Source organism: Peromyscus californicus, unplaced genomic scaffold (assembly GCF_007827085.1).
Source record: "Peromyscus californicus insignis strain IS unplaced genomic scaffold, ASM782708v3 Scaffold_22__1_contigs__length_63687245, whole genome shotgun sequence".
NCBI lineage: Eukaryota > Metazoa > Chordata > Mammalia > Rodentia > Cricetidae > Peromyscus > Peromyscus californicus.
The window spans coordinates 59,378,355-59,392,993 of record NW_026294525.1 but is presented as its reverse complement, the minus strand read 5'-3'; the positions used below and the strand labels follow the sequence as shown (position 1 = coordinate 59,392,993).

General features: G+C 44.0%; 1 protein-coding gene across 1 annotated transcript; it reads left to right on the top strand.

The window, feature by feature from the left end:
• On the top strand, positions 1 to 14,085 carry LOC128118660 (sodium-dependent glucose transporter 1). Its single transcript, XM_052751444.1, has 4 exons — positions 1 to 159; positions 8,332 to 8,500; positions 10,334 to 10,450; positions 11,826 to 14,085. The coding sequence occupies exons 1-4, from the start codon at positions 1 to 3 to the stop codon at positions 12,830 to 12,832; spliced, it is 1,452 nt and encodes a 483-aa protein (XP_052607404.1). The 3' UTR covers positions 12,833 to 14,085.
• Positions 14,086 to 14,639: the final 554 nt, after the last annotated feature.

The window sequence follows — 14,639 nt, the reverse complement described above, 5'->3', positions numbered from 1 at the left end:
ATGGAGTCCCGTGGGTCCCGGGCCAAGGCAGTTGGGCAGCGCCTCCTCCAGGCTGAGACCCCAGGGAAGAATGGGCTCCAGGCTGTGTCCAGTGGCCAAGTGGGAAGAGTACTGCGCTGGTTCACCACTGTGGTCTTGAATGCCGCCTTCCTGGGGATGGTGAGAGCTGAGGCTGCGTCCCTCCCAGGCTGGGGCACGAGCCTCCTGCAGGGGACCCTCCTGCAGGGGACCTGCCCTTCCAGGGAGACCTGCTTTTGGCCACCTGCACATTGTGTGGCCTTTGTGCTGCATTATTTAAACTGCCCGGGCTGCGGTTTCATCAACAGGAAAATGGGTACAATTCTAATCAAATGTAAAATTGACTGTCCTAATGTTTCTCAACTGCAGCAAGCTTTACTTGGTTTCTGTACAAGGTAAAGAGAGGGGGGGTGCTGTGTTGGTGTGTACCAATGGCCCTCAGCACCCCAGACTGTTACACAGAAACCATCCATCCTAAGAGTTCTTCCCTCTGCCCTGACCTTTAATTTCACAGCTGAAAAATAGGCCCCATAGAGGAAGTGACTTTTGTCAGGTGGCAGAGTCAGTTAGGTGGTAAAGCCTGGAAGATGTCTCACTCCCTACGATAATCCTATTTACACTGAGCTTTCAGATCCTTAAAGTTTTTCTTGGATCAAAGCGCAAAGCAAGAAGTGCCTTTTACCGTGATGACCTCCCTCTGTGTGCCTGGGTAAATGTGACCTTGGAGAGTTGAAAGGGAATGGCCTGTGGAGTAACTCTGGTAACTAAGCATCTCAGAGATGGAATCAGAATTGGGTTTTGATGGGGGGAAGGTGGAAGATTCTAGAAGAAATCACTGCAGGTGCAGCGTCAGTCCCTCCTTGGACCAGGTCTTGCTGTAAGTCCTTCTGGAAACATGGAGCACTTGGGTAACGCCACTGCTCTGACCCTTGCACTCATGGCTTGTGTGCACTTGTGCTCACCCTGGCCTGAGTCCTGGATGGCTTCTGCCTGGGTAAGGGCAAGGCCCACCTTGCCTTGGGGCAGAGGGTGGCGCTATTAGAATCAGTGATTCTTGGAAGATAGATGAATTAGAAACCTTTTCTTAAAGGGCCCAAGGAATTTCCTCTGAGGGCCAGCTATTACCCTTTTGGTCTTACTGCACCTATTGAAAAGCAAAGGTTACCCTTGTTGATTTTAACAGTTTCTTTGCACAAAGAAATGATTCAGGAACTGGCCAGGGCCTGAGCCAGTGAAGGATGAGAAAACTCTACCCTGAAATATGGGCAGGCAGTGTCTATAGACTGAGAAGTATATGGAAATAACATGATTGCATATTGCATACAACTCACTCACCTTCTTTGGACAGTTTGGGCAAATGCACCTCTAATGGACAACACTTGGCAACTCAGCTACTTGTCTAAGAATATTCTATCAGTTAGGCTTCAGTTGTTGGAGTACTAAGGTTACAGAATCCTACCCACACAGGCAGTTAGACCCTGATTTAACAATCCCACCTTCCTTTTGGGTCAGCGGCTCAGTGTGAAATGGGCTGAGACCTTGGACACCAGCAGCACTTTCTGTGACCATAGTCATGGTCAGTTTGGTCCAGTTATAGAATTCATAATGACAACAGATTAGTCAGGTAGTTCTCTATGCCTTCTTCATGTTTTTAACTGAAGTTCAAAGGTTAAGTGCATACAAACACCTATGACTCATGGGAACTCAACAGGTAAGGGATGCTGTTATGATAGTTAATGGGTAGACAGGACTAAGAAACTAGAGCACACACCTTAACAGGTTTCTGCCAGGACCAACCAGATCAAAACCAAACAATCCAAACTCACATAATAAGAGCAGCAGTGTTAGAGCACGACTCTTCACAGCCTTGGTCTAGACTCTAGGACACAGTGACAGTTAAGACCTTAAGTTAATGGTACAATTGGCTGATTTAAAGAGTTAACTACTTTTGGGCCAGGTGGTGGTGGTGCACACCTTTAATCCCAGCACTTGGGAGGCAGAGCCAGGTGGATTTCTGTTAGTTCGAGGCCAGGCTGGTCTACAGAGCGAGATCCAAGACTACACAGGCATCAAAACTACACAGAGAAACCCTGTCTCAAAAAATAAAAAAAAAAAACCAAAAAACAAAACAAAACAAAAAAGAGAGAGTTACCTACTTTTGTGGTTAGCTGGGCAACATAAGCAGAAGAAACTTGTGTAGCCACTAATAACATATTAGAAAACTTTGCCAAGGCTGGACTTGTCCACCATCCCTGATGCCTGCCGACTGTTTACTGTTCCCATGAACACATGGTGTGTCCCCTCCCCTGAGAAGTTTCTTTTTCAGTGTCGTGGGAAATCACAGAATCACCAGCAATCACATGTACAGGAACATGCAGTACAGGCGAGTGCCCTGGAAGCCAGACAGTTACAGGCAGTTGTGAGATGCCTGACCAGGGTTCTGGGAATAGAACAGGGTCCCTATGGAAGATCAGTACATGTTCTCAATCATGGAGCAATCTCTCCAGCCCTGAAGGAGATCTAATGTGAAATTTTGTTCCGGTATTTGTAGTATGTGAAGGTTCTCACCTTTCAGAGAGTGGATCCACATTTCAGGACCCATGGGAGGTTTGACTGATTACAAGATCCAAATTGTCCCCAAGTTACAGGTAGCTTTCAGTCTTAGACAACCAGCACCTCACTGCTACAAAATCAATTCATAGAAACCCTGTTAGAAACTTTCTTCAATGGAGATTAACATTTTTATCTACATCAAAGGTGGGCACTCCTTTTGAGTATTTACTGCTTTGATTGTGGAAGGTAGAGAAACTTCCAGAAAAGCAATTCAGAAGGTAGAAATTTGCCATGTCTAACAGTAAGATTTACACTACTAAGGAGACTGAGCATGTCTGCAAGTGTAATGAAGGCTCTTGAGTTGGAAAAGATTGCCCCCTCGTGGCGACTGAGCAGACATCAATGAAGTTCATTCACCTCTAGGAGAACATACAGCTCCCTAGCAAGGTCTGGTGTGAAGGTTCCATGCTACAAGGGTATAGCATCTCACTTAATGGCGTTAATTTTGACTTAATGTGGCACCACTCAAGTATTTTTTTTTTTACCCACAGTAGTCCCTAGGTCTTGTGCATACAATGCCTGGACACATGATACACTTTCACTGGCATGTATTTGATAATATTAGTTAGTCATTGGCCAGGTCATTTTAGTGAGTGTATCACAAGCAGCGGTGATGTCCAGAATATCAAGGAGCACTTTCCACTCTGCAGTTCTAGTCAACTCGCTAAGAACCTGGAGGGGCTTCGGCGATAGCACTTTGGATACAACTTGTCCAAAGACGACAGCATTCCCCTGTGCTTTCCTGTTAGGGGATGGAAGGAAGAGCAACGTCAGCAGTAGAGGGGTGTGTGTGTGTGTGTGTGTGTGTGTGTGTGTGTGTGTGTGTGTGTGTGTAGAAAGCTAAGGAACTTTGTCTGCTTGTAGGATGGTCCTAGTGAAAATACACTTTGGATTAATGCATAAGAGCTTAGCCTTCTGGATTATGTCACCTTTTAAGTGAGTAGGAGATACTCAGGTGCTTCATTAGATGTGAGGCTTTGCAGTGACTATTCACAAGGGCTCAGTCTATGTTCTCCAGCGGGAACACATCCAGTGGCCCTCTCTTGGAGGTGCTTGTGACTGAGGCCAGCCAGGTGGTCCAGGAGTTGGGCTTTCTATTGCCTTGTGTCTGTGGTTCCTTCCTTAGCTGTTAAACAACTTGTGTGATGAAACAAGTACCACTGTGGCCAGGGATTTCTCCAGGAATCCTGCTAGGAAAACACAACTTCTCATGTCACTGTAGCTGCTGTTACAGTGTCAGCCTTTCTGCATGGGACAGCCTCTGATGGCCTAGAAAATGAGCCCTTCCAGGGGCAATCGAAATAAATCTGTCCGTGAGTGTCTGACTCATCCAGCTGCTAACAGTGCAGGACTTGGAGCTTTATCGTCTTAACTAAATGGGGGATGCCAAAGTGAACGCTGGTTAGAAGCCCTTAGAAGGGAAAATACCTACCCACCAACGTTTTGTTACAATCTGGATCATTTTTCCCTACCATGGTGTATCTTAGTGTGCAGAGCTTTTAATACTAGAAGCTTTGAGGACTCAGCAAGCACCAGGCAGCCATCCAAGCTCTCCACGGTTCCACACTTAGGAATGGATTTGCATCTTCTCAAGTTCAGGTGCTTAGTACTGCATACTGAATAGATTCTGATAGGTAACTGGACTTGGGCCAATCCATGGCATTCCTTCAAACTGCAAAGCTTGTAATTTCACCACTGACTTAGCATGGAAATCTGTCCAGTCATTTCCTGAGCACTTAATTAATTCTCATTGTGCTTGGCCCTGGGTTAAACATCAACGTGATGTTTATGACCACTGGTTTCTTCATTAGAACTTGAGAATTCCTACCCAGGCCAGCGGAACTCGATAGTCCTTTCCACGATTGTCCTTTCATACTAAACAATTAACCGCAAATGACAAGACTTAAGATGGCCACGGTGAAAGACCACGTGAGAGTTCGGTACAATAGTAATGCACTGGGCAGGAAAAGTTGCTGTGTCTGTTGCTTACACATTTTATGAGCTGGCTCTTGCTAGGCTGTCCGTGCTGACTAGAACTCCTGGGCTCAGTTGATTTTCTTGCCCCAGCCTCGTGATTAGCTAGGACTACGGGGAGGGTCACTAGGCCTGACTTTTGCATATAACACTTAAAGGTGACAAGTGGAGGTCTGGGTGGCAGCTCCATTGGTGGAGCTCTTGCTGGCACACAGGAGGGCCTGAGGTTTGTCCCTAGCACAGACGCCTGTAAGCATATCTGCACTCAGGAGGTACAGGGCAGTAGAATCAGAACTTCAAGATTATCCTCGGCTGCCTATGGAGTTCAGAGCTGCCCTGGGATACATGAGCCCCTGCTTCAAATCAGAGAGCAACAGTTAAGAGTTGTGACTACTAGTGTTATACTTAGGACTACTATATTTCTAAGAATGTCACACAATTTCAGAAACACATGTTATTAACACACCCACCTGATTATAACTCATTAGTTTTGCATTTCTTATTATGTCATCATAGTTCTCATATACTTCAATGTATCATTTGTATACCTTTCATATTTATTATTTCATCATACTTCTCACACACTTTAATGTGTCTAATAAGCTAACAGATAAGGGTTTAATATCTCTATTTTTATAAAAAGATGTATCCTTTGGAGACATTCCAAGGACCCATCTAGAAAGTTGCTAAATTAATCCAATATGTAGAAAAATATTTATTTCATTTGATTTGGAGAAATTTGTAAAAAAAAAGAAAGAAAGAAAGAAAGAAAACGAAAAAAGAAAGAAACAGTGAAGATTTTCAACATCTGATCAAAATAAGATTGATTTTGGCAAACCACAATCTTTAATTTACCAGAGTGATGTCAGCACTTCAAAGGCAAATACAGAGAATGACATTCTTTTGTTTTGAGACAAGGTCTCCCTGTGTAGTCCCAGGCTGGCCTGGACACTCTGATCCTCCTGACCCAGCCTCCAGAGGGCTGGGGATAAAGGCCTGATCTTAACTCAACAAAAACCTAATAAGGATATTCCAGAGCACAGGAAAATATCACAGTAAAACCCAGGAATTTCATTTCCCTTAATAATTACCCCAATAGCAAAGACAATTCCTTTACAATATCCTGTACAATATAATAGGAAACTGTGTGTGTGTGTGTGTGTGTGTGTGTGTGTGTGTGTGTGTGTGTGTGTGTGTAGGGGCTGTTGTGTGCACAGCACCTATGTGGAGGGACAACTTGCAGGACTCAATTCTCTCCTTCTACCGGGACAGTCTTGGCGGCAAGCACCTTTACCCCCGAGCCATCTCACCAGTCCAAAACCCTGTGTTTTATTTGTTTTGTTTTAGACGTATTTTAATTTTTATTTGTGTGTACACGTGTGTGTCTCTGTGACTGTGTGTCATGTGTGTGCAGGTGTCAGAAGGGCAATATCAGATCTTCCAGAGTTGTAGTTACAGGTGGTTGTGAGCACCAGATGTGGATGCTGGGAACAGACGCCTGAGTATGTGTGTATGTGCACTACATGTATGCCGGTGCCAGAAGAGGGTGTGGGATATTCTGGAACGGGAGTTAGGAGTGGTTGTAAGTCAGCTGATGTGGGTGCTGGGAAGCAAACCCAGTCCTTTGCAAGAGCAGCAGGTGCTCATAGCTGCTGAGCCATCTCTCCAGCCCCTCAAATAAAATTTTGCCAAATTAAAAGGTTTGGTGTCAGATGTGTGGTGGGAAAAAGACCTCCAGTGATGGTGTCAGCATCAAATGATCATACCAATGTAGCAGCCAGAGTCTCTTGTGCCCAGTGATCTTGCACAGCAGCTGATCTTGCTAACTTGTAAGAGGCTTTTTCTGTCTCTAAATGCTGAGGCAGGTGCGGTGACTGTGGTCCTAGTACTCCTGAGACTCCAGTAGGATGAGAGGATGCATGCTTATGTGAATGAAGAAGAAGTAATCCACGCTCTTTTCAGACTAAAGTGTCTTGGTAGGGTTTGGTTCATAGGATGCTGCTGGTTTAATTTTGAAAGGCCTGAGCATCTAGAGGTGACAATTTGCAGATTTCCCAGTCTGCATTTTGTTCCCTGACATTCCTAGTAACTTCCTTCCTACTGTGCACTAGAGATTAAGGTAAATAAATGTTAAATTATAAGTCATGCAGGAAAGTAAAACTACCAGAAATAAGAAAAAAAAAAGTCAGTATGTAGCTGACTCACAACCACCCCTAACTCCAGTTCCAGAATATCCCACATCCTCTTCTGCACCTGCATACATGTAGTGCACATACGCACACTCAGGCGCCCACACATACACGTAGAATAAGTAAGTATTTTTAAAACTTCTTATTTGAGCAGAGGAGGATTCATAAGTTGGGCAGCTCCTGGAGCCAATGGAAGAAGACAACTCTACCCAGCAGTGTAGGAAAGGAAGATTTATAGGCAGAAAATGGGGGTGAGGTGAGCAAGTAGCTTTGGTTCAGCCAACACGTTGCCTTATTTGGACGTGTCTACACACTGTGCAGCCCGTGAGGTTGGCCATTTGTCATGAGAGATACACTCAGAAGGTTATGGTATGCGACAGTTGTGCTAGAGTTCCTTACATGCTGAGGTGGCTATAGACCGAGTTACTTTGAGTAACAGATCGCCATTTCTTTTTTTTTGTTTGTTTTTTGGTTTTTCGAGGCAGGGTTTCTCTGTGTAGCTTTGAGCCTTTCCTGGAACTCACTTGGTAGACCAGGCTGGCCTCGAACTCACAGAGATCCGCCTGGCTCTGCCTCCCGAGTGCTGGGATTAAAGGCGTGCGCCACCACCGCCCGGCGATCGCCATTTCTTAACGTTCGTTAAAGCCATGCTGTACCTGTGAGTGTGACATTCTGTAAGGAAGACTGACATTCTGCAGTTCTGATGGCTGAGGATGTCCTTGACGAAAGTGTAGATTTGAGCAAGCTCAGATGACTTATCTCCTATGTATTGTATATGTTTTTGACCCCTATATGCACCAGAAATAGTTGTTTTAATAATATAAAAATTAGAACCCTCTGGTAATTAAAATTTTGAGATGTAAATTCTCACATCAGTGCTTCTAACGTATTTGAAAATACTCTACTAAAAACTTCTTTCAAAAACAAGATTAATGGTCCATCTTATAAATTATTATAAATAATTTTTATCTATAAAAATTAAGATTAAGATGTATGCCACCAAGTCTGATGGCCTGAGTTTGATCCCCAGAAGTCACGTGGTGGAGAGGGAGAACTGACTTACACAAGTTGTCCCCTAAACTAGACATGCACATCATGGCCTACACATGTGTGCATGCACACATACTAAATAAATGAAAAAAATTAAAAATAATCATTTATTTGTAGTGCTAGGCATTAAATTTGGACTTGTGCATGCTTGGCAAGCAGTCTCCTACTGAGTCACATCCCCAGCTCCATAGGAGCTGTTAATACAGTGTAGCCTTTTAAGGTATTGTCAAAGAGGAAATAATGCAAAAAAAAAAAAAAACCACAGAATTAAAGGACTTTTGAAACATTGAGAGGTTTGAGACAGAGAAAAGCAACGGGAGTCCATGGCTGTGGTAACTTTAGTATTATTAAATAGTCCTTCCTTGCTGTGGACCTTCAAGTCAATCTCCGCCTTGTTACTGCTCCCCATTATTTTTTTTTTTTACAGTGGATATAGTTAGATAAATATTACTTTGTTTATAACACCTTTTGTCTTCGTAAATTGCAGGGAGTGAGCGCTGCTGTGCTAGGACCCACATTTCCAGACCTGGCAAAGAATGTGAACCGGAACATCAGCAGCCTATCGGAAATCTTCGTGGGCCGCGCCCTCGGCTACTTGTGTGGCTCTGTGGTTGGCGGGGTGCTTTTCGACTGTATGAATCATTTTTTACTCTTGGGTAAGCTAACAGTGATTTTCGTTTTCTTGTTTCTGTCGCTAACCGTGCAATTTGTCGCTAAATATGAAGGCAACAGCCTGGAGTCGTTGACAGTGGAAATACACTGTGCTTCGCTGTCCCCACAACTGGGCTGCCAGAGTCTAATGTCCCCGGGGCAGTGGCAGGGAATCATGACGGAGCCCTCTGGAAACTCGACTAACCCTGCGGTGGGAGTGTTGGCACCCCCAAGTCTTGCCAGCCTTGGCCCAAACTCAGGCTCTATTCCAGACACACTGCGTTGCCCCTCGCGTTGTGCTTATCAGAGGTGCAGCAGGGTTCCCAGAGGTAAGAAACTGCTCTTGGAACCTGGACTGGACACGAAGGGGCAGGGAAGGTTGATGAACTAACACAGGCTGCATTTTTGCCTCTGTTATCCTATGTTAGAGACAAGCCCAGGCTACTCCACCACATCTGGAAGCAGATGAGAAAGCCTTTACCATACGTGCTTTGAATAAACTGACCTCTAAGGAAAATAAGACAAAACACTTTTGCCAAGGGAACAGTCTATTATTCGTGGTGAATAAATAAGAGATTCCTCTTATTTCAAAGTGGACTGAAGAATACATATAACGAATTATATAGATCTAAGTGTTTGTTTGTGGAGAATCCTGTTACACAGGTTTCAAGCACTGATCTAAATCCCAGCCCAGAACTATGTGCCTCATATTTTCCTCCCAGGTCCACAAACTAACTTACTGAAAGTTTATTACTCGTCCTCCTTTTTGTTATTCCATATGTAAACATTCCCTCTGGTTCTTGGATTTTTGTTTTGCCGTGTGTGTGTGTGTGTGTGTGTGTGTGTGTGTGTGTGTGTGTGTGTGTGTGATGCATTCATGTTCACATGGGTGTGGGCTCATGTATGTTCAGGTATGTGTGAGTGTGTATGGTGGTCAGGTGTCTTCCTTGATGACTCTCCACTCTATTGATGGACGCAGGGTCTCTCACTGAGCCCACAGCTCACTAATTGACTGGTCTGGCTAGCTAGCTTGCTCTGGGCAGCCTCCTAAACTCTAGGATTACAAATGCTTCCATACTCCCCAGGCCCCCTCATGCCCCAACAGGGTTTCTTTGTGTAGCCCTGGCTGTCCTAGAACTCACTCTATAGACCAGGCTAGCCTCAAACTCAGAGATCCGCCTCCCTCTGCCTCCTAAGTGCTGAGATTTAAAGGTGTGTGCCGCTGCCACCGCCACCACCATCACCACGGCCCAGCTTCCACCCAGCTGGGCATCAGAACTCTAGTCCTCACACATGCATGGTGTATGCTCATTCTCTGAGCCAGCTCTCTAATGACTCCCCTCTATTTTGGTTATTTTTTAATCACTAAAATACATCGAATTAATTATCATGCATGTTCCAGAGCACTCCCATAGAGGTCAGAGGGCAACTTTCGGGACTCAGTTTCTCCTTCCTCATGTGGATTGTAGGCTCTAACTCAGGTCATCATGACAGCACAGAGCCACCTTGCAGCCCTCTTTTGGTTCTTCAGGATAAAACATTTAAGTAAATAGCTTTTACCTCTTTTGCTATGAAACCTGGTTTAATTGTGTGATTTGTAGTTTGATTCTAGCAATGATAGAATTACGTTCATTTTATAACTTTTATATTTTGTAATCCATAAAGATTATACAAGATTTAAAGGGCATGGTCACTTGTAGAAGGTACAATGCTCACCCTCCACAAGGTTACCTCTTTAAATTTGATCCCACTTGCCTTGGGGGGAGTTATGTTGACTTGACCCCTGACACACAAATACTGTTTTCACAGCTACTTTTCTCTCAACCTTGCCTTCTCAGGGCTGTCAAACCTGCTCACCTCGGCCGGCCTTTACCTGACTCCTTTTTGTAAGACAGCAGGCTTGCTGATTGCCATGATGTCTGTCACTGGGGTCTCATTTGGCATTCTGGATACAGGTTAGTGAGTCACTGGATGTCAGATCCAGGACTGGGACACTCCTGCTAGGAGAAGAGAAGCAGGAGGTATTAAATTGTTCCTTGTGATGGACTTGAAACGACAAGGAGCTCTTGAGCTGGAATCATCTACTCAGAACCACCCTGCCAGCAACTTCTTCTTGTAAAGTATGGCATCGATTTTCTAAATATCTGACTCTGAATGATCTTAGAGATCTTGTCCTACGAGAGATTATGGGTTGTTGCTACCAGTATCCACAGAGGGAGAACCAGGAGCCTGTGCTCTGTCCTGCTTCCTTTGTGTTTGGTTTTTGCTCTTTGCTTTCTCAAAACTTCACCTTACCATAAAGCTTCTGCGTATGTCACAATGTCTTTGAAAACCTACAGCGGTACGGGAGGTAACTGTGTTGGCAGACCCAAGACTTCACTGGCCATCTAGCCTAGCCAAAATGGCGAGCTCCCTAATCAGTGAGAGACATTGTCTCATGACAATAAAGCGGGGCATGATGGAAGACACTGGGCATCTTCCTCCAGCCTCTGCATGTGCACACAAGTGTGTGCATGCCCACACACTCATATGCAACACACACACACACACACACACACACACACACACACACACACACACACACACAGGAAAACCTACTAAATGACATGTGTGATATTTTTTCTTCCAAACTCCAGCCTTCTATCCCTCCCTTCTCTGTCTAATGTTATCTTATAGATGTGGAATATCTTTTATTTTATCCTTTTGGCTTTGTTTGGTTGTAAATTCAGAATGTAATGGAATACTTCAATCAGTTTTAAAAACAGAACCACGGATTTGAGGCTTTAAACTTCTCATCTTGTAGGTCCTCTGATAGCATTTAAGGGCAGATTCTGAAATATGTATTATTTCCTGTAATATATATACCAGGACTTTTGGGGTATTCCGGTTTCTGAATGGGTAATTTGTACCTGTTTTAAACAGATATAAATAATATATATACTATTGCAAGTACAAAAAGAGTTGGTCATGAGTCTGAAGTGTATGTGTACATATATGCATATGTATATTATATAGTATATATAAATAAACAGGTGTATCAAATTAAACCCCCCAGTGAAGTGCCAGCCTACTTTGTAAAAACCTTTGTAATGTGCATGGCTCTAAGAGGAGGTAGTTGATCAGATAGCTCAATTCCATGTGTAGGTATAAAATGACGTGTGCAGAGAGCCTACCTCACAGGACTGAATCAGCTGTAATCTTCAGTAATTCAGAACATTTTTCACGCTTGTGCTGTGTAATACAGACGTGTACCTTTGGTGGAGTTTGTTAACTAACACACATGTTAGCTGAATCACTGTGTTTAACTTAAATCATTTCTCTCGTTGGCAGGTGGGAACGTCCTCATCTTGAATCTTTGGGGTGACAAAGGAGCTCCACACATGCAGGCCTTGCACTTCAGTTTTGCCTTGGGTGCCTTCCTGGCTCCTCTGCTGGCTAAACTGGCCTGGGGTACGACAGCATCTGCTCAGAACCACACAGAGCCTGACTTTGACCGGTCAGCCTTGAACCGATCCTCTGGAGCCACCTCAGACTCTCTGTTTGCAGTGCCTGAGGACATGAACTTGCTGTGGACCTATGCTTCAATCGGCACCTATGTCTTAGTAGTCTCTGTCTTTCTGTTTGCTTCATTCTTTAAGCAAAGCTCAAAGCAGAAAAAATCCATGGCATCTGGTCAAGGAGCTCGAAGAGCTAAATATCACTGGGCCCTGCTCTGTCTCCTCTTCCTCTTCTTCTTCTTCTACGTTGGAGCCGAGGTGACCTACGGCTCTTTCATATTCTCCTTTGCCACCACCCATGTTGGCATGGAAGAAAGTGAAGCAGCTGGCTTGAACTCTGTCTTCTGGGGGACCTTTGCAGCCTGCAGGGGCCTGGCCATCTTCTTTGCAACGCTCTTACAGCCTGGAACCATGATCGTGTTGAGCAGTGTTGGCAGTCTTGTCTCATCTTTGTTTCTGGTGCTTTTTGACAAGAGCCCTCTTTGTCTCTGGATCGCAACTTCTGTGTACGGAGCCTCCCTGGCAGCCACATTTCCCAGTGGCATTTCCTGGATCGAGCAGTACACCAGCCTAAGTGGAAAGTCTACAGCATTTATTCTGATCGGTGCTGCCCTGGGACTCATGGCTACTCCTGCACTATCTGGAATTCTTCAGGGACACTACCCAGATCTGCCAATAATTCTGTACACTTGTCTAGGGTCAGCGGTATTCACGACCGCTTTGTTTCCTGTGATGTATAAATTAGCCACCTTACCTCTAGATGGCAAGCAGAAAAAAAGAATCAAGAGTGAGAGCCAGAAGTTTTTACCTTCCAGCTCTGGACTGCAAGGGAGGAAATGAAAGGATGAGGACAAATGCACTGAAATGGGAGAAGCAGGAGCAGGGACCAGAAGGCTTTGCTTTCCAACTCTAGTTAAACAAGGAAGCTAATAAAGATGGGAAGGTGGTTGGTGTGCAATGGATTTTGAAGTGGTTAAAATGAAGAATGAGGCATTTTCTAATAGAAATACAATAGAAATGTTCTTAGATAACCCATAGCTGAGGTCTGCATGCAACTATCCTGAAATGCTCTGCAGCCTGCATCTTCTCCAGTTAACAGTGAGGATTCCATTGAGAATATCCAGGACAAGGGACTAAGAGAGAAAATGGGCTGGTGACTGAGTGGCCTCACTGAGTGACTCCTAAGGAGCCTCTCAGAGCCAGGCACTAGACATTCAGCATGTTTCGGGGAACCCCACACAGGTCCATTTATAGTCAGTGGTAAAGTTGGGAAGTATTTTATCCTCAGGGTCTCCAATAAACTACCAGGTGTTATTGTTCAGGGTCTCATGTTTGGTAGGAAGCTGATTAAGTAATAGTTTATGATCTCCAACTTTCAAAGAGTTCATAGAAGACATCTGTTGGTGTTTGTTTTGTTTGAGACAGGGTGTTACTGTGTAGCCCAGGCTAGCCTCAAATTTGCAATCTTCCTGCCTCAGTTTCCTGACTGCTGAGGCACTTGAAAATTTAGGGAGCTCCCTAATGTGGAGAAGCCACAGAGTGAGTTGTATTTGCTGGACAGATAACAAGTTTTCTCATTCCACCTGAGAAGCTAGGGGTGTAATTTTACGACACAGTGTCCTAGACAATGGGGAGGAGGTTTTATTCATTGCTTACTTTATCTGTAGGATGGAGCAAAGGATGTAATGATTCACTTGACTGATTTTTCCTCAAAGAGAATGCATAGTTCAGGAGACCTGCCTCCCAGGTCTTCTGAGACCCTTAACATAGCCCTCATTGAAGTCATTTCCCCAAACCATGATTCTAGAAAAGAAAATACAAGGATTTCCAAATTAAAATCCATGTCTTCTACAGTTCCTGTAAGACATCTCTGAGAAGTTAGTGTAATTGCTAGCCCAGTCTTCATTTCAATGAAGAAGTGAAACACAAACCATAAATAGCTTTTAAAATGTGCCACCCATCTAATACATCTAGTGCTATACTATAGTTCTAATTTTAGTCCTGAAAAGTGTGATTTTTTAAAGCTGCATTTCATCAATTCTAACTACTTTAAAATTATGATACTCCTGATAATAAATGATTGTTCAACACTGTGGCAAGATTAATCAATTATCTCCATATATACATACATACATACATATATAATGTCATTGCGTCTCATGATTAGATTCAACAACACATCACAATCTATTGTATTAAGGATTATGAAGACACCTAGTTCAGCATTACGTTTTCTATTTCTTTGGCATATACTCATTGTACATAGCACTAGGTTTCATAAGAGCTGGAGAGCTGGAGACTAGAAAAGGTCTTCTCTGGCCCTTGTCCTACTTCAGGGGTTGGGTCTGTGTTTTACTATTTTTCTGGATTTGGTTTTCACTAGTTCTGAGTAGTAGTTACACCATAAGCACTGTAAACACTTGACAAATTAACCTTTATTTTTCTTATGTATTTATATGCACATGTGTCTGCATGTTCTCATGTGTGCAGGTATCTGAGGAGTCCGGAGGTTGACATATAGATTAATTGTCCTTCATCTTTTTCACTGAGGCAAAGTGTTTAAATTGACCCAAAACTCTCAGGGACTCCTCCCTGGCTAGCCTAGTTCGAGGGATCCTTGTCTCTGCTCTCTGAGAGTGTTGGTGTT

Coding starts and splice junctions, on each gene's coding strand:
- LOC128118660 (XM_052751444.1), top strand. CDS start 1: ATGGAGTCCCGTGGGTCCCGGGCCAAGGCAGTTGGGCAGCGCCTCCTC. Junction 160..8,331: donor ATGCCGCCTTCCTGGGGATG/GTGAGAGCTGAG, acceptor CGTAAATTGCAG/GGAGTGAGCGCTGCTGTGCT. Junction 10,451..11,825: donor ATTTGGCATTCTGGATACAG/GTTAGTGAGTCA, acceptor TCTCGTTGGCAG/GTGGGAACGTCCTCATCTTG.